Genomic DNA, 23932 nt, shown 5'->3' on the forward strand with positions numbered 1-23932 from the left:
GCGTGTGTTTATTTTTTTTATTTTCTTGTTTTCTTTTTTTCACAGCTCAACTTATTTTCCTTTCAGTGAATTTCACAACGGCTCATTACCAGATGAGGGATCCCGAGGGGGAGCCGGGAGGATTATGTAGGGGGGGGGGTGTTACATATTTATATATCTACATGAGATTCGACCTTCGTCACATTTGCTGACTGTATTTGCGGTATTTGTATAAAAAAGGTGAATGGCCTGTTAGGCACTACCTTGGAGGGTAGGGGGCTGTAGGCACCCATGTTTCTGTCCAGTGTGTCTGGATGGAGAAACCGGGATGTCGTGGGCCTTTGGGGGGGCTTGTAAGGAGCAGCGACAATGGAGATAGCAATGAGTTAAGGACCATGAGGGCAGAGCACTAGTCTGTCAGAAAGGCGTTGGCTTTTACTCCAGAACCAAGGCTGCAAACTCTGAAAGAGAGATGGGGGGGAGGGTGTCACATGACTGATGATGACATCACAGGAGTTACGGCCAGTGGCATCGTCGTAATCTGAATGTTAGCTCACTTGACCACTGACATTTGAGATTCACTTAAATCACATTAGAATCTGGACAAATAGAAATTTTGAGAAAATATTCCTACATGGCATACTAGATTTGCCAAGGTTGTCACATCATTTGGATAGGACCTAGTTTTTAAAATTGTTTAAAATTATTATTCATTCATATTAACATAAAGACAGAATCATTTGTGCCTAAATACAAGAATATTAATATTTTGGTAAGTATGAAATCTTAAATCAGTCCAACAAGTTAATGTTCCTGTAGAAAATAAGAATCATCATCTGTAGCAGTAATGTGTGATGCTGTGTTAACACCGTGCTGAACAGAGAAGGCAAACTCCAGGTTTGTAAAAGAATGAGAGCCCAGCATTCCTTCCACATTTCAGCATGATGGATGCCTGGAAATAGGTCTCCCACCTTCCATCCCGATCTTCCCATCTCCGTCCTTGTCGGCTGCTTGCAAGAAGGCTTTGGTTTCTTTGTCAGTCAGGTCCCTGCCGTCCGTGGAGAAACCCTTCAGCACAAACCTGAAGGAGACAGGGCATCATGGAGGGCAGGAGGGAGCAGAAGAGTGAGAGAGTGCCATCGCACCTCTGCTCTCCCAGGCATGGAGTGGTTAGCGTGCACACACACACACACACAGACATACAGGTTTATAAATATATCTTTGTGGGGACGCTCCATTCATTTCTATGGGGAAAACTGTAATTCCAACATGACGACCTTAACCCCTACCCAGCCCTAACCTTAACCATTCACAGATCTTTGTGGGGACCCGAAAAAGTGGTTCCCACAACATCAAAATGACAGGTTTTTATCACATTGTGGGGAATATTTGGTCCCAACAATGTAATATAAACCTAATCCACACACACGCATACACAGACACACATAGATGCGCACACACACACACACATGCTGCTCCCTTGGCTAATCCTGAGGGTGGGGGTCTGGGAATGGCTCCGGAAGGGATCTGGCAGAGAGGAACTGGGAAGAATTTCAAAGTGCAACTTTTGATGGGGGTGCAGTGTTGTGGAGCACATTCACAGGTAGCGTCCCCACCTCCCTCACACTGTTGCCCGCCTGCCCCCCCCCCCTGCCTCTCACTTGAGCTCCTCCTCTTCGATAAATCCACTGTTGTCCACATCCAGGGCCAGGAAGGCTTTCTTCACGTCGTCGGTAGATTTGTTCTTCAGACCCACCATCTCGAAGAACTTCTTGTGGTCAAAGGTGTCTGCAGCTAATAAGAACCGGGCAAGGTTAGGAATGGGGACAACTGGGAAGTGACGAACTGCCCAGTGACAGTGTCCCAGAAAAGCAGCAGCAGCATCCTTTTGGTGGACGACTCTTGTGCTATTTCAGCATTTTGTTTCCAGATTTTCATTCACAACCTTGAAATAAAAACTGATGAAGAGGGATTATGACACAGAATGAGGTTCCCCTGACTGATACTGTTGTGGGGGGGGCTCACCTTTGAATGCATCAAGGGCCTTCTTAATGTCCTCAGCTTTCAGGATGTCATTCATGGCCATCTTGGTAGCTGCAGGGTGAAGTGAAGGACACTGTAGTCAAGCTGCGCATTTCCACGAATTGGAACGGAACAGCGATATTGGGGGCATGTGAGGGGAAGAGGAGGGAGGAAGGTCGGATTGCCTCGAATGAGATTCTGATATCAGATGGCCAACACACCACCTCAGAAACACAATGTCAGGTCACAAATTGTCTCTTAACATGTGCTAACAGCATTAAGCTAAAGCCAATGTTAGGCCAGATGCACAGCAATGAAATGGCTTCTTAGAAAGGGTCATATCTTCTATTATATGTGGTCCAAGGCAATAAGAATCTGGGATAGAACCTTAATCACCGCAGACAGACGGCTGCTGGAGAACCTGCGTTAATGTTGTTACTGTAGCTCATTTAGCTAAATTTGTTTATGCTGATGATGCCTTAACTAGGGCTTTGCCTAACAGCCTTGCAGAAACCCGTGAGGGTACGTCCACAGTAATAATACGCTTTCGTTTAGTAACGCAAAAATTTCATTCCGATTTAGCCTTCCATCCGCACTACCACGGATCTTTTTTTTCCTACGAGCGAAGAAATATTTCAGCGCTGTCCGACAACTAATCTTTCTGTAAACACGTTAGTGAGGACGCTCATAAATGTAAAAATTTTGTTACACCTAAATCAGTGAGCTCCAATTCGTTCTATTTAGCTGATTAGCTATCTTCATTTTGATGTCTCTTTTCCTGATTGCTTATTCTTCACAGGAAAGAAGAATGCTTTTCCACTGTTTCCACGGAAGTAAGCCACAGGACTTTTGCTACCTAGCATATGTTGTTTTGCTTGTTTGTGTGCAGCTAAATCATGTTTTGTGTACATTGTATGCTGTTTACAACTATTGTGAAGCTCAAACTGACACTGTACCTGAGCCAGGTTTAAATGCAGCTCTACCTTATGATAAAGACATCCGGCCAACAAACATCAGAGTAAGACCAGAGTGCACTTTAAACTGAGGGGAACAGAGTGAGACGGGTAATGAAAAAATTTCTGTATCCCTGTGTTGTTGCTGTGATGGTTTCTTTCATGTACTGCTTTGTGTTTGCGACGCTACAGTATTATGATATTTCGCCTTTATTAAATAAAACACGTCCATTTACTTTAAACACATGGTTGTGTGTGAGATTAATCAACAGTCAAGCATTTATAAAAACTGAACTTTATTACTAATCAAAGTCAAAATACATGATTCAAAATATATACTTTGACACTTCTAGAATTATAAACAATTTTGGTTGGACAAAAAATGCACAAATGATATGTTGTTTTGCTTATTTGTGTACAGCTAACACGACAAACAAAATATAAAGTTCACCACTTCTAAATACATATTATAAAAAGCTTTGGTTAAATGTGCAAATGAAAAACGTCAGAAATATATACATTTACAACCACTCTAATATATGCCTACAATATACAAAATTACACAAATGCTAAAGCTAATTATTTGTGCAGTCATAAGCTACATCATTTGACTTTTACAAGGAGCAGAAGTTTTTTTCAGCACTAGTGATAATGGTAGTGCGGATGCAGATCTTTTCTTTCAGAAACTCCCCTAAAAATAATTTGGGGACGCAGTGCAGACCAGAGTTGCCAGGGTCCGCGGTTTTCCCGCCCAATTGGGCTATATTGAAAATACAGTTGTGGGTAAATATTAGGAGGTCGCGGATTATGGGTTTTTGGGTTGCTTTCGTAATGTTCCACGGTAGCGGACTGTAATAATTAAGTTAATTATTATTAAAGGTGGCTCCTAATGCTGAGTAATACCGAATCGAAGCTACCAAAGGTTAGAGACAGACGCACTTGGAATGCAGGGTTGCCAAGTCTCACGTATCTGGCTCATGCTTTCAGACTCTTATGGCAAATCTATATTATTCCACTATGAACCTAAAATTAGCTACATTTGCAAACCCTACAGACTATTTACAGTACAAGTTACTAAAACTGTTACAAGTATGTAAATGCATGTACAGACATGTCATCTCACTCCAGCCAGCTAGCCAAAGAGAGTGCGTCTGTCTAACGACGTCTTTGTGTTTAACTGCGGTTTTAAAATGCTGAACATTCAGCATGCAAAATACTGGTTTATTCTTTGAGGTAGAGTATACTAGGATTTCAAATATTTGGCTAGTTTTAGCTTCCATTAGGTAGATTTTAAGCAGACCTTGGGTACTATTTTTGCTGGGCCTGGCAACACGTACCGTCAGACATATCTTAACTTACAAACTCTCTGGAGAGCTGGAATCGCACAGATGACACACTAATTCATGCATATACAGGAAGTCCACAGGTTAATAACATCCAACTTACAGACAACTCGTACTTATGAACAGACTGTCATAAAACCTATTTTATGAGAAGTTTGGGTTAAGTATATACACAATGTTCGTAATAATGAACGCACACACTACTTTCTAACGCTCATGAAAACACCGCATGGCTTCATTAGTTCGTTGGCTTGAGGGACAGTATAGTACTGTATGTAATTACTCTTATGATTACTATATTACTATTGCAGTATTATTATTTTAAGATGTTCTACTGTATTGGGAAGTGTTTTATATGCATAGAAAGGCAAAATATATACTATATGATAGGACAAACATTTGACTAACTGACAGTAATGAGAACTATACGTATCTGTTTCAACTTGCCTACAAATTTGACTTAAGACAGACTTAGGGAACGTGTGCTGACACATAACCAGGGACTGTCTGTAAAGCAGGGCTTAGTGGCAGTGAGCAGTGAGCAGTGAGCATGCTGCAGTATCAGCGCCTCCTCCAGTTACCACCCACTGCGAACTGGCTGCCGTGAGCGGAACCTGTGAACCAAGCAGCATCACAGCACGTGACGGAAAGTGCTGCATCGGATTTCTCTGCTGGGCTCGTTCGAGTAATGGATGCTATTAGCCAACCATCCATCTTCATTTTGAATTTCTGTCTTGCTTTTACGGTCAAGTTTTCTCCGTCATAACTTAATACATAAATATAGGCAAATTGCTTCAAAATGACAGGATATGAAATATCTTGAACAGAAATATCCTTTATGTTTTCCCTGTCACCCTGAAAGCTGGTTTTAGTGGCTGTATCTCTTTGTAGCCTTTCCAGCTCCCAGCCCCCAGTGAACCAGGAAGAACATATACATCAAGATGAATTACTATGACAGGGATTTTCTTTTTTATGAGGGGGGGGGGTCCCTTACAGCTTATGGGAGGTCCTGGACACCCCCAGACCCCCCTCATTTCAAATTATGGTCACAGGGAGCAGAAACAAATATGCTCTGTCTGATGGCTCTGGTGCATGTGATGGTGTTGACCATTGGTTTGATGAGGAAACTCGGGATTAAAGGATTAAAATCCTTTTCACTGCCTTGACCATTTTCTTCTAGGTTATTGTTTATTAAATGCTTATTTATTTAAATTAAATTTAAACACTGACCATCGGTCGCAATTACACCCTGAACATCAATCAGCAACCACTGCTCACACGGTAACCACTAAGCTATCCACTGCTCACGTGCTAACCATTACCCACACGCTAACTACTGCTCACAGGCTAACCACTGCTCAACAGTAACTACTGCTTATATGCTAATTACTGCCCAAATGCTAACCAATGCTCAACACTAACCACTGTTGACATGTTAACCACTGCTCACTGGTGCGTTTCACCCCTTCTCCGTTGAGGAAATCCCCCCCATCGTAGGTGCCTAATCTCTCCGGGGGCATATCCATCTGCTCCTCCCACCCCCTCCCCCCAGGTACCCTAAGCTAACAAACTCAATACTGTTATGTCCGCATTTTTTCCCCATGGATTTTTTGGAAATTCTCAGAAATGTGAGTGGTGTCATCAATAAGACATCTACGCAATAATAAAACTCCACAGCACCTGATTGTTCAGGTCCCCGTTCCATGTCACGTGTCCGTCCCTCTCCCGTCATGCCGTCTCTCCATGGATTTTGCCACAAGAGCCCGTTCCTGGTCCCACTGTTCCAGAATGGGCCACAGTGTGTACCCACTCATCTGACCCAGAACAGGACTGACAGTTTACCAAAAATAGTCACTGCTAACAGCAGGTGTTTCACCTGGGATCCACATAATCAGCCAAAAGCGCTGAGGATGGCCTTTACGTCCCTACCACACCTTGATCCTACTTTACAAACCTGATGGGAAAAAAAACTTTTTGCGCATGTGTGGACTCCTCCACAGGACACCAGCAGCCCGCATGGAACCAGACCCACAACTTTCTGATTTAGCAAAAACCTTCCTGGCGGTGCTGTGTTTCTGAGGAGCACGGGATCTGAGCCATGGGTCCGATGAATCTGCAGGCAGAGCGTCATTGGCTCCTTTTGGAAGTGCCTTCTTTTGAGCCACGGCGTCATGGTCCGACTCCTTAATCCAGCTGCTCTCATGCGACACGTCACTTTCCTGCTGCCTCTCTCCCCTCTACGCCTCCTCTCTCCTTTGTGCTTCTTCTCTGTGAGGAACCTCCTCGGGGTACATGAATGTTATATTTAGATGCTACCTTTGGTACGGAGGTGACTCTCTGCTAGAGATATGAAGAAAGAGGGACAGAGGCCCAAGGCCGCTCTGGGGGACAGGGAAGCAGACAAAGGTGAAAAGCAGGAAAAATCCATATTTATCTGTGTGCCTCATTAAGGCCACACTCTAAATAGAGAATGGGTGACTGGCTTCATGCTGATTGTGGTCCAGCTGCTTGATATCGGGTGATCTGTGGGACAATGCTGGGCGATTGCATCTTGGCATCTCAGCAGAGTCCAGCCGAGAAAGACGCAGCAACACCAGAACAGAGGCGATCCGGGGGGAAATGTGGGGATGAGGGCCGGGGGTTAGGGGGCAAGATAACGAACGAGCTCATGAATAATGGAGATGCCACTCTGATGGACCGTCGCAGGCAGTCAAGACTAATTTGAAATGGATGTTGAACGGCAGGCGTGAAATTAGCTCAGAACTGGAAATGGACCTGTTCCGGACACTATAAATATTAAGGAACAATAAATGTTTAAAACAACTGAGAGATGTTCAATAAAACTGAAGTAGCTTGGCTTGCTGTTGTGTTTGAGGTGCAGGCGCCAAGAGCAGAAATTTAACACAAAACACATAAACAGAGTATGAGGCCAAGTTTGTGTAGCCAGAGTCACAACAAGCATGGCGGTGGGAGGAGAGGGGGGGGCGGAGAGAGAGGGTGAGAGGGAGAGGTGAAGAGGGGGGCGAGATGTCAGAGCGTGGGTGGCGGAACTGAGGGGGTGCTGCAAATTCAGCAGTACATGCTTAGGGGAGGAGACTGAGGACAGGGCAAGTCTGCCAGGTACCACACAGATAATGTATGTGAAAATAAAGTCATATTATGAAGATCTGTTAGGATGTGCAGGCACGGCTGTGTCAGGTGGGCACACATGGTCACACAGCAGCCAGCCTGACCTTCATCACAAATGAACCCCGGTACAGTTAATGTTCCGTAAACTAGTTAAAGCAGGGACACCCATGCAGGGCGCTATATCTCACGGCTGCTTCTTGTGCTTTCAAAATGTCCCTGTCGCCCACTAGTCACGAGTGTGGGGAGTTGAAATAGAAAATATCAGTAGGAAGCAACATTTTTCCAGAGTGTGTGCATGATGTTAAGCAACTGAACAATTCAGTAAATGTGTCAAACACTGGGCAGCTTTAGGTAATGGTTCATTATGTCGTCATAATGCATGAGACCCTTCCAGGACATGTGAAGTGTGACAAAACCTCCATATTTATGCTTAGATCTGATCCCATAAGCAGGACAGAACTGGGGGGTGTAATTAGTAATGTGATCGATACCCTGGAGAAAGAGCGGCACTCCTTTGGACATAAACCTGGTTTCTGAGGTCCTGTTTATTCTCCAATGAGATGGTTTCATAGTGCAGCAATCATCACCAGCAGCATCTTCAGTCGAACTCATCTCTGCCTCATTCTGTCAGTCAGTCAGTCTCTGTCTGTCTCTGTGTATTTCTGCCCGTCTCTCTGTCAGTCAGTCTGTCTCTGTCTGTCCGCTTGCTTCTGTCAATCTCTCTGTCAGTCAGTCTGTCTCTGTCTGTCCGCTTGCTTCTGTCAATCTCTCTGTCAGTCAGTCTGTCTCTGTCTCTCCTCCCCCTCTGACTTGATCCCCCTCTCCTCTTCTCCTCCCCCTCCCCTTCTGACTCGATCCCCCTCTCCTTTTCTCCTCCCCCCTGACTTGATCCCCTTCTCCTCCCCCTCTACCCCTCTGACTTGATCCCCTATTCTACTCCCCCTCTCACTCAATCGCTCTCTCTGTCCCTCTCCTCTCCTTTTCACCTCCCTTCCCCACCTCCTCTCCCTCTCCTTACTCCCACCTCTCATTTATCAGCGTACCATTTCTGTTTTTTCTATTTTTGCAGCAGATTCAAATTCAATTTGGGAGATTTCATAATTAATTTAGGATAAGTGAGCCTTGCCCCCCCCCCGTTCCCATGTGTGCCGGTCTATTCCCTCGTTCTCTTGGTCCAGCCCTGTGCAGCCTGTCCCTCCCCAGCAGCCACGTGATTTCCACTGCCATGTGGGGACTCATCAGTTGCGATGAAATGATTTTCTGAGCAATAAATGTAATAAGCTTGCAGACAAACCCCATGTTCTCTGCCAACTTCATTAGATGACGGTAAGATATTGGCTAGACTTTAAACTTTTTTCACATAAATGGCAAATACATTAATCCATCTTATCCATTTAACAAAGAGCTACATTCAGGCAGCTTTTTAGGAATTAAGGTACTTAATTGTAATTAGAAATTTTATTTGATGTCAGGTTGATGTTCTATTTGTCTTATGTTATTATGCAATTTAAAAATATCCTACCCAGGGTGTACCCCAGCCTTCTAACCCCTCACCAACACTGACCAGGATAAGCGGTAAGATGGATGGAGAAATAACATAAATCTGGGTCAACAGGTAACACATGGGGAGGCTGAGAGAGTCCCGGTGGCCCCTTGGTGTCCCTGTGCTGCCTGCTATCTCACCACTAAGCCAAGTTGAATATGGAGCAAAGTGACCTGGGAACAGCAGTGTCTAAAACCTGCACCCCTCCACGCTACGTACCCAAGCTTGCCGGCCTCTAAACGCCATGCCACCTGCTGGTCTGGCTCTGTTTCTGATCCACTCCCTGGCCTCTGGTGGGCTGACCTTCAGAGAGTGCCATGCTCCTGTGCTCCTAGCATCTCCACCGGGGGTGAGAAAGCCCATGTCCTGGACGCCGCGAATGGAGGCCGAGAACCTGCTTCCGGCAGAGACAGCTAACCTGTAGGAAATCCTCGCGTCACGATGATTAAGGTCACTCATGGACAAACTCCTAGTCCTTGGCTTTTAAGCCTGGCCTCCACAGCCACACTTCGAACTCACACCCTATTAACCGTGGCCAAATCAGATAACGCAACTGCAGCGCCCCCTAGCGGCATGGATCACAGGACCCCCCCCACCTGAATGTTAATGATCGGCCCCGGCTCACTCAGCCCTCTCATTTAGCTGCCGTGTCTTGGTTGGCCCTGAGGGTGGGGGGGTGTTTGAACTTGGTGAAAGACCTTCGCAAGCCGGGAAAAAATTGCTGCCATTTCAGGGGATTGGTTCTACGAATGAAAGCACCTTTTAAGGCCAGAGATCACCAGGTCCCAGATGGTGACAATTTTGATTGAGAACTTTCCAGTATTCTGTGATGGGATGGTTCTCGGGCTGTACCGGTACACATATTTGTGCCGTATACCATTCAGTACGTCAAAATGAATGAATACCTTTTTTGACATGGGCGGAACCCAAACTCACAATTTGATTATGCTACCATTACGCTAAATGTGGCTGTGAGTTGCTTACGGGTAAAGCTGGTTACAGTCAGTCATCATCAGCAGCCTGTGAACATTTTGCTTTCCCAATAAATTACACCAACACTGGAGAAAGTGTGGTTATACCAAACTCTGATATGTTGCTGGAAACACATCCATCATGCTAACTAATTTCAGACGACATCATGCGAGGGTGTGTACGACTGGCCCAAAAACAGCCTCTGCAAGTTAGTCCCTGTGGCATTTAAGGTGCTTTTACCAGGAAATTCAGGCTAGGCTTTAAATATTTACAGCTATAGGGTATTTATCTCTACAGTACTAGAGAACTGAGTAATGAACTACAGTTTTAATTCATTATGATTATTATAATGTTATGGTTTTGATTTTTTCAATATACTGTACATCTATCTTGACAGTGTTGTTTGTGAATGTATGCACAGATACTGCCTGAACAAATTCCTAGTACATGCAGATGTACCCAGCTGATAAAGTGAATTCTGGTCATTTTTACAATGTGCAAATAAGCATCTTTGTTTTTTTCATACACGTTGACAGAAGTATTGGCTTCGGTTTACAGCTGTTCCTGATTGTGGTTAAAGGTTTAACGACATACAAGTGTTACAACTGTAACAACACAAACTCAAAACAACACAATACAACACAAACTCAAAACAACACAAACTCAAAACAAAGGTTTGTACTGAACCATGAATTTTGTGTATGTTTCTCCCCTCTTTGGTGCCCCACCCTGGGTTATACGTTGCCTTATGCCTGTAGCTCTGCACCCTCATGACCACTGCAGCCTTTTTATCTTTTTATTTTTTATCTTTTTATTTCTGTCTGAAGTATTTCCTGTATAAATGGCTCTCTGGCTCTGCAGTGAGAGCTTGCTTACTGTGTCAGGTCTCTACCACCCCCTTGCATTCCCGATTCCAGTCATGCCTACAGCTCAGAGATCCGAAGAAAGGAAAAAGGGGAGGGGGGGGGGGGCATAATCTGTATTCGGTTGCTGTAGGTACAGAGAGCGAAGGTGGGGGGCAATCTTTATGTCAGCACCATATACCGCTTTCAAAGCAATAGAAGACGACATGTGTAAAGGTTAATCCCTCTCAGCTTTCATCCTGCTCCCAAAGTGTACAGGATACGGAGTGCAGAGTTCATCACATGGATGATATTTACTGCCTTGGCGAGAGAGAGATTGGCCCGGATGAAGCCGGCCTGGTGAAGAGGCTCGTTGATTATACCGGACCTGAAAAGCAGCGATGATGAGATGGGCGAGTGTACAGGGCTGTAGGTCCCTCTGCACCTGAGGGCTGGGGGTGCTGGCAGTGGGCAAGTGCCCCCTGTATGGATGACGACAGCAGTTAGGGGACTGTATGGCAAACGGGGCAGGGGGGAACTAGACTCGGGTCACTCTGCTGACCTTGCACCATTAAAGCGGTGTACAAACTCTCACTCACTCACACACACCCACACACACACATACTCACACACACATAGAGGGCGCTAGAGAGCACAAGGGCCCTCCGCATAGCCTCTCACAGCAATGCAGCCACACAGCATGAGAGGGGTGGAGGAAAGAGCCGCAATGTCCTATGCGGGTTACAAGAGTGCCCCGGGGTGGGTGGGGGGGGCGCACTCCTGCTCAACATATTCATTTCTCCCGTACTGTATGTATAAAGAGTTGCACCTGGCCACTTAACCCATATCACTGACTGTGTAACATACAGATGCTTTGAAGGATTGTGCAAGCATCTATTCATTATCGGCAGATAAAGGGTATAAAATAAACGCTATATATATATGTATATATATATATAAGAAAATAAAGTGCCTTAAAAGCGAGCAGAAAGCTACACAGCCATAGAGAGACATGGACGCCCTTTGTCAGGGAACACAGAAGCAATTTCCACAAGTATCAACCTCTTCACATTAGTCGCAGAGGTTGAAGCAGAGGGCAGCTCGCCGTCTAATGATTTTATAATCACCGCATGTTCGTCATTCCAGCCAGTCGCCCTTTTCAGATGGAAAGGAAAATGAGATACAAAAGTTAGGCTTAAATGAACCTTTCATTCTGGGATGACTGCGAGCAGCACCGCGTTTATAACCCGGCGTGATGGAGTCATGCTGCCCGTTATCCCTCAAAAGGCTGCTGTTTATTGTTGTTTTATTGTGATTTTGTTGAGATCTATACTGCGACTTTTCTGACCCCTGTAAATGCCTGAACTATGTGCTCAGAAAGCACAAGTCCGGCATGCTGAAGATTTAATCCGACATATAGTGCCGATTCATGGCTGGTACAGATGAGAAGAACAGGAGACAGTAGAACAAACCAGAGGTTTTAATTGTTATCGACTTTACAATTGGCAGGTGGACATGTGTTTATAACCTTAGATTAATACAAATTCTGTTATCTAATTTTACCAGCAAAACCAGTGCTCTGCACTTGTCTCCAAAGTGCAATCAAAGCAAATTTAAAAATTTGAATGAATGAATGAATGAATAAAAGCCGATCACCACCAAGCTGCCCTCGCTCTCTCCTGCAGCCAATCAGGCCCTCCAGAAAATGGGAAAGTCCGGCAGATCCAATCACAAGCCCCCGTTTATACTCTCTGCCTCACTGAGCACCCAGAGAGAAGCCTGGAAGCTGAAATGTAAAACACAGACCTTCATCATTGCCACAGCCAGGGAGACTCGTATAAGGATGACACCATTAGGACACTGTGTATTCAAAGACTTTATTCTACATCCCTCAGTAACTTTGTGACATTTTTGTGGGGAATTACTGTTTTCAGTTAAACCAAGTGAACCCAAAATATTTCCCATGAGAACAACTGCAATACCCTACACTTACTACAGGGGACTACAGGGGACAGCTTACACCTTCAAGTAGCAGTGACCTCCACAGTTCAAGAGCTGCCATCAAAATCTTCACCAAACTGCTTGTTTAGGTGAAAGTAACTATAAAACACCTTTTGACTTGCTCCACACCATAACACATGTCTTTCTTATTGCCTGATAGTCAACTGAACTAAGATCCCAACAAAATGTAAAATCATATGCCTGTGTCTTCAATAACGGCTCAGAAATAGGTCACTTTCTCTCATTTACGAGAGCCGCTCCATGACAAAAAAAAAAGAATTGCTCCAATTCATTCTGTTCTCGTCTCTCTGACGGGTGGAGCGCTAACGCTAATCTCATTTAGGAGGTCATCAGCTCCTTAATTGGAATGGCCGACTCCGGTTTCAGCGCTGTGCCCTGAAGTCAGTCTATACTTAGATGGGCTCTTTTCCACTTTTTATTCTTGTTAAAAATACCTGCCCTTCAAACGTGACCAGCCCCCAAAACAGTGAACGCTTCTCTCACGTTTTTCCACTAAACCGTTTTCCCCAACTTAAAGGCAGATGTCTTTGGCATGGTTTTCCATGTGACAATGGTACGGCAGACCAACAGGTGGAATTTTAATGCACCCTTTACCCCCCTGGCCGCCCAAATCAAACATATTTCCCCAAAACCTGTTTATTCACCATAAATTAGAGTCAATGCAAACAGCAGCTCATTAGCATGACATTATTCATGTGGTAACGAGTCAGTTTTACCCAAAGTGACTTCCAATTTACATTTATAAAGCTTATTATAACCTCATACAAGTCATTCTGGTTAAGTATCTTGCTCTAGGGTTGTACTGTAACCCCCCTCCCTTTGGGATGTAAACTGGCTCAAACACTTTTGATCCACCTCCAGTCACCACTACAGCTGGAACTAAAAGTCACCACAACATTTGGAGGTCACCACAGTAGGGAGAGAGGCTCCAAAACCCAAGGTGGGCAGGACCAGGAGCTGCCAATCACTGGCTGGGTTAGTAACAATGTAACTAATGGAAGTGGGTGGAGCCTGTGGGTGACCCACAGCACACAGTAGTTGTGCGCACAACACACTGGGAAGCTTTAAGGTTGCTAAGCAGAAACAGGACAGAGAAGCAGTACCAGACCTGGTGTGGGCAGGAGCTGAACTCACTGAAGTTGCTGAGCGCAGTGTCACCTATTGCGTGCATGTCTGCGCAGCTAGGGTGCGCCTGTCATGCAGTCAGGAGCCCACACGCAGTGCTGCGCACCCCGATTGATCCCAAGGTGTGCCGGATCCCAGAGACGAGCAGAGACATTGTCTTTCCGCTCAGTGTCCTTAAAGCCATCTGCACCTTCATCGGGGAAGTACTGTATGTCCAGCCAATTGGAAATAAATTGTAATTAATCATCTGCAAATTCTGCAAATTACACCCCCAGAAATTTGTAAAAATGTAGAACTACATCACTTACTGTTGTGCTTTATCACATTACACCCTTTCTGGTGCTACATGTATCTGTTTTGCTTTTTTCCACGGTATAACCTATGCCACTGTCGTTTCACTTCACCAAAGTTAACAGCACCGATCTCCAGGGTTCCCTGCTTTGTCGGCCCCGATCAGCTGCACAGTCTGCAGCCTTCGAGTGAGTGCTGCCCACGGATCCCGCCGCAGTAAATGCCATTGGAGGAGGCCTCACCTACTCACTCCCACATGGAAGCATCTTCCAAGTCACTCCGCGACCCCAGCACACAAGCGCAATATCATATGTATGTAACTGTGCGTGGAGAAAGAAATGAGAAAATATAGTGAGGCAGGCGACTGGGCCCCCACGCTCCCACGCATCCTCAGGAACTCGGGGGGGGGGGGAGGCATGCAGAGTGAGAGACAGAGCTCTATCCTGGGCTATCCTCTGGCGGATTGCTAATCCAGCACCTCCCAGGGTTCCTGTTCTCATTAATGGCCCGGTGCGGCCTCCAACAGATCGGGGGGGTGGGAAGAGAGAGAGTGTGATGGGACGTTCTCAAAACTAAGTTTGCGGTAGTGGTGTTGGCGCATCCTGAAGTGGACATGTGTGTGATGTGACATGTGTGTGATGTGACACGCGTGTGATGTGACATGTGTGTGATGTGACATGTGTGTGCCCTGCAGTCACTGCTAAAACCTTGCCGGCTCTAACTGTCCTGCTGCTGCTGTTTTTTTTTCTATTCATTGGAAGAAAAGAAAAAAAAAGCAAATCTCTTGACTGAGGAAATTAAGGTTAAGTACCGATCTCAAGGGCACAGAAGCAGGGCTCCCCCTGGAATGTGAACCCACAAGCACTCAGTGAAACATCCCCACACCCAGCCCGCCTCCAGCAAGGTGACCCGCGAGGACAGTGATGTCATGGGCACGGCCTCATTCCGCAGCGCAGGCGGTGTGACCCCCAGCTCTGCCTGTGCGCCCCTGCACAGCATGCCACCCCAAACACCCACAGGTGGCCCCCCACATGGCCATGGCCTGTATAAAGCTGCGAGCCCCAGCGGCAGTTCTCCTTCATCCCTCACTCTCTCTTCCTCCGTTCCTTGGTAGAAGCTCTCACTCTTTTACACCCACTAATCCGTGGGTGATTTTTTGTGGATTCTTACACATTTACAGCTCTAAGTGCCATACACACACAAGGCATATTCCCAGTGCTATACACACACACAAGGCACGTTCCCAGTGCTATACACACACACAAGGCACGTTCCCAGTGCTATAGACACACACACAAGGCACATTCCCAGTGCTATAGACACACACACAAGGCACATTCCCAGTGCTATACACACACATCCCCTGCATGTTTCAGGTCCTGTACAAAGACATCTTCTGCATGTTCTTTGTGCTGTACACACACATTCTCTGCACATTCTAGATGCTTTAAGCACACACTTATGCATGGCATGTTCTAGGTGCTGTATACACATACCCTCTTCAGGTTCTAGGTGCGTACACACATTTTTTGTGTTCTGCAGTGCAGTCCTTGATCCTAGTGAGCTGTCAGGTCATGACAGGCTCACTGCTCCATTAGAAAAACTTTCAGATTTCATTTGAATCCAGGGCATCAATCAAACTGGATTAAACACATTTAAACAGAGCCCACCTCCACACCGCCCCCAGCTTTCCAAACACACCCGCACTCATCCCCCATCTCTCCAAGCCATTTACAGCTTCCAATCAGTTCCTGGTGATCACACCTGGGAATGTTGGACTTTTATGTGGCCGGCCAGGCAATACCGCAACTCGCGCACTGCTCCCGGGAGAGCTGCAGCAGGGACAGCCTGTGAACGTTCACACTCTCTCAGTAACGTGCCTTTGCTCCCACTCTCTCTCTCCCCCGTCCGCCTGCAGCATTCCATGCATCACACTGTTCTGCATTCCGAATTTGCGCTTCGCTGGTTCCATACTCTGTGGCACCCCCTTGTCTCCCTGATCCCCCCCCCCACATCTATGGGCACAACATGCATTTTCGCCCCTCCACACTTCACCGAACTCCTTCCCGCCTCTGCCCATCTCTCTCTCTCTCTCTGTCTCACACACTCACACTCACACATACACATACACACTCTTCCGGCTTGGGACTCTACAGTACCACCCATCCCGACCAGCCTGGCTACCGGTGCCCCCCCCCAGGCCCACGGCCCCTAACCTCAGAGTGTGTCCCGGGGCGGCACGGTGACTTCAAAGTGGTGGGGAGCTGGAAGCTGACCGTGTGGAGCGGAGGTCCTGCTCAGGAGATGCACGCTGAAGAAGTGGAGGTGAACTGAAGGGGAGCGACAGATAGATAAAGGCAGCAGGAGGGAGGGACGGAGGGAGAGAGGGAGAGAGAGAAGGAGGGGCTTCACTTTGTTACGTGGGGGTGGGAGCCTAGTTAGGCTAGAAAGGGAGGATTGCATGCTGGCGAGATGAGAGGATAAAAGAAGAGACAGGAAAGTAAAAAGGACGGATTAAAATAAAAGGTAGGAGAAAGGGATGATGGGACGCAGGTAAAAATGGAGAAGAGGAACAAATGAAGAGAGATGCAAATAAGTCAGTGGCTGACAGGTGCAGAATCTACAAACCCACGGCAATTAAAACTGTCATCATGACCATCATCGGCAAAATCACAGAGGGTTATTCTGCATTTCGTCCACTAGGATGTAGTATTGTGATGCGTACAAAAGGCACTATCCATTCATATATCTTCCAACAACTACTCTCGGACTGGATCACAGTGGGGGTGGGGGGGGGCAGGAGCCTCTGTCAGGCACTATCAGGGCACAGACAGAGGTACGTGGAAGGAATGCCAGTCCATCAAGGACGCTTTGGGGGGGGGGGGGGTACCGGCACTGGTTTTGTTCAGATGCTGGCGCTGAAAAATTCTAAAGTCTGGTTCGACTGAAATATTCCAAATAATACTTTTAGTATTAGTTCCCTTTCTCTCTGGATTTGGAAACTCTGGACAGATTTTGTGTCAAGGTCAAAGGTCAAAGTGGTACTAGAAATGGGGAAAACTGTCAATAGAACTCCCCTTATTATTCAGTGCTGGGACGCAAGAAACAGTCCCAGTGCTCTGAAAAGAAGAAACAAAGAGGTGAGTACAGGCCACCTTCAGGCACTTGGGCATGGGTTACATAGGGCAACACCATACTGTCATATGACTTATGCTTGCAAAATATAACACCTGAACTCCATAAAGAATGGAAGAATTTAATTTGTCACCTGAGTCATATGGCTACAAAGTCACTGTGTCATTATTAGAATTGCCGAGCTATATATAGGAAATAAATGTTTATTCTAAAAGGCAGACCTGAAGAGAGACATTATGTAGTCAAGAGAAATGAGTAACGTCACTTTAGGGGAACCACAGCGTTATTTCCACCTTCGATATCAAGTTTATCTAGTTCAGCAGTGTGGCTGAGGATTTGCAGTGATGTGCTTCCCCTTTTGTCTTTGCCGTGAACGAGCTCGCAACTGCAGCAGATGCTGGCTCACACACTGCGAAATATGTTAGCATATTAAGGAAATATTAAAATAAACATGCCTGTCGTCAGTTACCCTCCAGCGCCCTTACTTTTAGGCATCCCTAACTCTCGTCGTTGGCCTCAATTTCCAGATGATCTCGCTGCATCTCAGGAGGTCGGGTACCTTGTGGGATCTGGAGCCCAAGGTCGACGGACAGCAGCGCTGTGGATGTTCATACAATGATGTTAAAAGCACCTCACACCTCATTTCAAGTGCCGCAATGTATCAACCTCTCTTCTGCTAATAGACATAATATCGCAATGTTATTTGAAGTTTCCCAGACACAAGGATTTGTTTTTTTCTTTGTAATTGGTAAATATTGGAATAGTCGAATTGCGTAGGTGAAACATGTCATAAAGAGGTTTCAAGACAATACATCGTTCTTTCAATTAATGTCACTAATACATCAAGCAGCATATAAAAATCGCCGCAAATTACTGTAATCCGTTACATTACTACATAGGGACTACCATAAAGTGTCATTTTTGTGAATATCTCAAGTTGAATTATATGAACACAAACATCTCCTAAATATACATATGAGACAGTGTGTGGCTCCGTGGACTAAGCCTGTGTGCCTGCAGAAGGTCACCAGTTCACACCCAGCCTCAGCACGTCTGCAGGTCCCTGGACACCCCAACAAGTAGCTACCCTTCACAGACGGCTTACTCTACAAAGAGCAAGTCGAGGGAGGTGTGAAAAAGACAATTTCCCCGCAGGGTTCAATTATTATATATATATATACAGTATTAGATCCAGATTTCATTTTATATTGATCCCTCTCAGATTTTTCATGCAGTGTGTTCAACTGAAAGCAGCTATCGGTTAGTATATTTCTGAGCTTTGCACCGGAAAGGCCAAAGGTGCCGTGCCGTCACTATACAGGCAGGTTCACTCTTCTACATACACGGACACGTGCATATGTATATGATGCAATTCACTTAATCTGTGGTGGAAAGCTTGCAGCGTTGTGAAATGTAAATTATTATTATTATTATTATATTGTTTTTATGAAGATGGAACAAACAATACATGAAGAAATGCATGATACTGGCCTATTGCTTAACATACTGAAACTGGCATCCAATTTTTAAACTTTATCAGCGTTCAAAGCACTAGAGCTACTTTGAAATAAAGGTTATGAACGCATTTGATGATCAACCATTTTCTGTAGTGGAGGTAAAGTACCGGCCACGTAAAAGTTTATAATTCATTATTAAATCTGGCCTATAGACCCTTTTTCTTCCACAGAGTAAAAAAGTCATTCCGCTAATCTGCGCCAGCAAGCTTGGTACATTTCATATTTTTTTCTGAATAAAAACAAAAGAATTCCTTATTGTGCTGGCCAGGTTCATACTTCACTTTTCCTCGCGCTCTTTTGGTCTGTGAATCTTGAGTTCACACGTGTCAGACACAGAAGGTTGCCTGCGCAGAGCAGTGATATTCTACAAGACCAGCAGAGGGCAGATGTACTGCAAAAAACACAAATACAAGTAGCCTAGTGATATGGATAAAGATTTTAGGCTAGGCTTGGGAGGAATTAATACGACATACCAAGGCATTTTCAAATCCTTTTGACAATATTTGTCCCCCACCCTTCACCAGTAAATTTTATCGCAAACATTTCAAAATGCCGGTGTTCTGCCATTTTTTGCTGCCTTTTCCAGAATTTGCTACCGTAGCAGAAATTTGCAGTTATACCTGCTGGTTTTTGCTACCTTGCCAAAATATCATTTTCATACTTTAGAATGGATATTTGTATATATTTGTATGCTGCCAGAAACTGCTACCTATAGTTTTGAATGGGGGTAAATGTAATGCCAGGGTAAGAATGTAATGTCAAATCAGTTTTGTTCCAGGTAAAAGAGAAACATAAATCATGTTGCTTTTAAAATATTTTACTTAAATTAAAACAAAAACTACAATTTAAAGTAGTCTCAACAAGGAAAACAAATACACATGTACTGTCAAGTTTAATGGTAAAATTTGGTCCCACATTTATGGAATTCGGAGTCTGTCAGAATATAAAAAATATATTACCACCTCAATTGTTTGTAATAAATACAAACATCAACAAAATACAAATAACATTTAAGATAAACTATGCTACACGCAAGGGTAGCAAACATTTTCAGACATTGTAGATGTGTGAAGTAATGTCGATTTACATGCTATAGTGCAGGGATGGCCAATCTTATCCGCAAGTTCCGGTGTGTATGCAGGTTTTTGCTGCAACTCCCTAATTATATTACTAATTAGAGGACTGATTGGCTGAAGAGTCCTCACACCTGGGTTTGAACAGCTGACCTAAAGGTTATCCCAAAAACCTGCATACAGACCAGCCCTTTGCGGGTTAGATTGGCCACCCCTGCTATAGTGCTTGGAAGCAATTTTTGTCAGGTAGGAAAAAGGGCAGAACATATGTGGTATAATGTCAGGAGAGTATATGGTCAGGTCAGATTGAGGAACATGCACCAGTACAGCGTGTTGCTGCGCCCACCTGACGACCACACATCTCAGGATCCCGGAAGATGACTCAGGCCGATGCGCAGTCCAAGGTCACCCTCTGGAAATGGTTGTCTATCTACCATAGCCAGTTACATGAGTGTACCCTTGGCCTGGTCCAGCAGCTCAGATCCTCAGCAATGAGGATCCTGCGAGCCAAATCACCCTCCGGGAGTCGCCGTAACTGACACTCCCTCACAATGCGGGTAATGTGCCTCATTAGGGACTCCCTAAGCAACTGTTCATTCGACACAAAGTCAAACCCAAGGATTCTCAGAAGAGACACAGTGCCAAAGGAGTCCAGTCTACATTTCAGGTCAGGGGATAGAGTCCATGTCTTGCAGCCATACAGCAAAACATTCCATTCCAGCGACCCCATGACCCCTAATGCTCTCCCAATCCATTTACTGATTTAATAGGAAGTCACCAGAGACAGGAATGTCACTGCCAAGGTAAGTGAACCTCTCAACGTGAACCTCCCCCCGCAAACAGACACACTGTGTGATGCGCGAATGCACGGCGTATGCGGAGAGTGAATTTTTGTGTTCACAGCCTAACCAGGTAGCTTCTCTCATGAATATTAATGTTTTCCTGAACTACCCTGAAAAAATAGGTAGCACATGTCAATGGGAGCATGTTCACCAGCCAATCGGACAGTTTCATGAATATAAATGAGCCCAAACCAGCATGCAAAATGAAAATTAGCGTGCAGACAAGCACATTAACACGCAAAATTTGCTTTTGCAAGTTACTTTGTCTTTTTACCTAACCACTGTATCACTGACTGGTGATTTCCATTTTTGTTTATGGAGAATTATCACAACTATAAATGCTCTCGTGTAGCAGTGGGAGATTTTTGTAGAAAGCAGTATGTAGGCCCACTAGAAAGTTTTCAAAGTGAATCTCATTAGATATCTCAATTAGGGTTGTCTTGAACCACGAAAATCGGGACTGTTGATTGACACTACCGATAGTGTCAATGATAAGTGACGTTACGTCGCAGTGCGTCATGGTGTATTTACAGCCAACTTGGGAAAAAATCACTAGTTCCTTTTTCTCTTTTATTTTGTCTGAGGCTGATTTTTTTTGTCTATCTGCGTGCTGCCTCTAGGGCATGTTCTTCAAATAACTTGTTGGGGAAACAGAAGTGATTTAAGTGCACTTTAAATTTTGTTTAAAATTACTGATTTTCATACTGCCTTTTTTTTTTTGCTGTACATATGTCATGAATTACATGCTCCATGCATTAAGGATAAGTATGGTTGTAATCCTGTACTGACATTAGCGGTTGCCAGCTGTCTCTTATATAATACGGGATCATCTTGCATTGCAAAATAAACTTCTGCCTCCCATACTATACGGGAGGATCCCAGCGAGGAACGCACGCCATATTGTAAAAGGGATGGCTGGCAACCATAGTGTCAGTACAGATAGACAAAAAAGTCAGCCTCAGAGAAAATAAAAAAGAAAAAGGAACTAGTGTTTTTTTCTGCCAAGTCTGCTGTAAATACACCATGACGCGCTGCGACATACAGTAACCTCACTTATCATTGACACTATCAGTGTCAATCAACAGTCCCACCCAATTTTTCTGGTTCAAGACATGCATGATGCATTTGGTCCTGTTTAAAGATGTTTTAAATGTTTTTACTAATTTTATTTAATCATTCTGATATGGGTTTTATTTTATTTTATTTATATATTATTAACTTTGTTGTTTTGTTTTACAAGTGCGTTCTGGTACTTGCCAGGCTATCATTGTAAATAAGAAATTGTTCTTAATGCTTTGCCGGGTAAAATAAAGGTTAATGAATGAATGAGATGAGATGACCTCTCGATCAGCCAATAATAATGCAGTGGTTCTCAACTCCAGTACTGGGGACCCACTGTTATTGGCTAATTGAGAGGTCATGCTGAAAACTCCTCCGTGGATCAGGTTCCCAGTGTCTGCTAAATACTGTACATAAATTAAATGTGAAGGACACTCAGAGAGTCTGGTGCTGTGGGACCTGAGAGACCCAGTGAAAGAACAGGGTGATAGCAACGCATGTCTAAGGAAACTGGCTAGTCTATCTGTTAAGAACTAGAGTGCGGAAAGTTCTTGAATTACGAAGCAGGTCACTTGCTTTTGTACTGGCTTGGGATTGATACGTCAGCTAAGAAACAGATATTGAAGGGAATGAGGAAGTAATCAAATGTGAATGCTAGCATTTTTTAAATGCACACGCTAGGATAGATGAGGAAACTCGTGAATGATCATGCACACATCTTGCACAAATGACAACATCCCCTCCTTGGAGCCCAGTCACCAGCTGCTGCATGAAGCATGCAATGCCTATATTTGCATTTAGTTCTGGGATGCAGACAATGAAAATGTGGAACTCCTAAAATAATGAATTAATTGAAAATGAATAATTAATTAATTGAAATGGTGTACAAAACTTAAACTACCCAATCCCTGGAGGGGAGACTGATATCTAGCCCTAGAAAATGTTGCTGCATAAATTTCGTTGGCTGGAAGTACTCTCTAAGTAAATTAGAAATTGTGTATATTCACAGCATGTTGTACTGTACAGTATATATTGTACTAGATTACTTACATGAGCCAATCAAAGACTAATCATTTTACAACTTTCTGAAGGAGTAATTTCTAAACTCAACTAGTTATAAAGGTTTGTCTTTGTGATACCAGTAGTAAAGGAAAGGCAAATTAGCATGTATCATTCTTAGCGTGAAGCTTCCCCTTTTTAACGTTTTGTTCACACCTACACCCCTATTTTGGTTTCATCCCCAGCTGCAGGTGTGAAGCGGCTGGTGCATGTGCAGCAGAGTCATAGCTGTCTTTCAAACACTCTTTCTAGAGAGTGAGCGCAGTTATATCTGTAGGTTTAATGTAGCTGTCGAGCATTTTTTAGATCATTTTCTCAGCTGCCAAACTTGTGCACAAGACAATGTACAAGAGCAGATGCGTTGTGCATTCAGAAGCACATTCTTCCATGCTGCTGTTAAAATGAGCTGTTATTTTTCCAGTTGTGGCCTTCCTGTTAGCTTTAATGAGTCTGGCCGTTCTCCTCTAACACCTCTCATTAACAAGGTGCTTTTGGCCGCAGAACTACCCCCTGACAGGATGTTTTTTGGTCATCACACAATTCTCTGCAAACCTGTAATGCATAAATACCAGGAAGGTGGCTGTTTCTGAGATGCTGGAACCTTTATTTTCAGCACCATCTACTGCAGGGGTCTCAAACTCCAGTCCTGGGGGGCCGGAGCCCTACACAGTTTTTGGTTCACCCTCATTTAACACACCTGATTCAACTTGTGCTAATTACCACACAGCTCTTGAGCAGAATCATTTGTGGTGAAAGGGGGAAAGAACTAAGCTACACAGGGCTGCGGCCCCCCAGGACTGGAGTTTGACACCCCTGATCTACTGCCTCACTTAGATCAGGTTAGAGTTAGAGTTAGGGTTAGGGTTAGGGTTAGATAGAGTTAGATATTCCAGCATTCAATCGAACAGTAATGTAAACCTCTTGACCCTATCTGCATACCATATATATTCAATTGCAGCCACATAATTACTTTTGGAGAAGCAGCCTGTACTGCACAGTAAACTGGACACTGACTGTATTCTGGCA

General features: G+C 44.6%; 1 protein-coding gene across 1 annotated transcript; it reads right to left on the reverse strand.

Annotated features, from left to right (window-relative positions):
• Positions 1 to 3: 3 nt before the first annotated feature.
• Positions 4 to 16581, reverse strand: LOC111846438 (parvalbumin-7-like). The gene is made up of 5 exons (XM_023816600.2): positions 16438 to 16581; positions 2005 to 2073; positions 1641 to 1773; positions 951 to 1060; positions 4 to 440 (listed from the first exon to the last, which is right to left on the reverse strand). The coding sequence occupies exons 2-5, from the start codon at positions 2063 to 2065 to the stop codon at positions 415 to 417; spliced, it is 330 nt and encodes a 109-aa protein (XP_023672368.1). The 5' UTR covers positions 2066 to 2073; positions 16438 to 16581; the 3' UTR covers positions 4 to 414.
• Positions 16582 to 23932: the final 7351 nt, after the last annotated feature.

Source organism: Paramormyrops kingsleyae, chromosome 22, assembly GCF_048594095.1.
Source record: "Paramormyrops kingsleyae isolate MSU_618 chromosome 22, PKINGS_0.4, whole genome shotgun sequence".
Classification (NCBI taxonomy): Eukaryota; Metazoa; Chordata; class Actinopteri; order Osteoglossiformes; family Mormyridae; genus Paramormyrops; species Paramormyrops kingsleyae.

Bases quoted from the DNA above. Each gene is read 5' to 3' on its own strand.
- LOC111846438 (XM_023816600.2), bottom strand. From the start codon at position 2,065: ATGGCCATGAATGACATCCTGAAAGCTGAGGACATTAAGAAGGCCCTT. The intron at 1,774-2,004 runs GTGAGCCCCCCC...GGTTCTTATTAG, and splicing joins GGCCCTTGATGCATTCAAAG to CTGCAGACACCTTTGACCAC. The intron at 441-950 runs GTGGGAGACCTA...TCTCTCTTTCAG, and splicing joins TGGGAAGATCGGGATGGAAG to AGTTTGCAGCCTTGGTTCTG.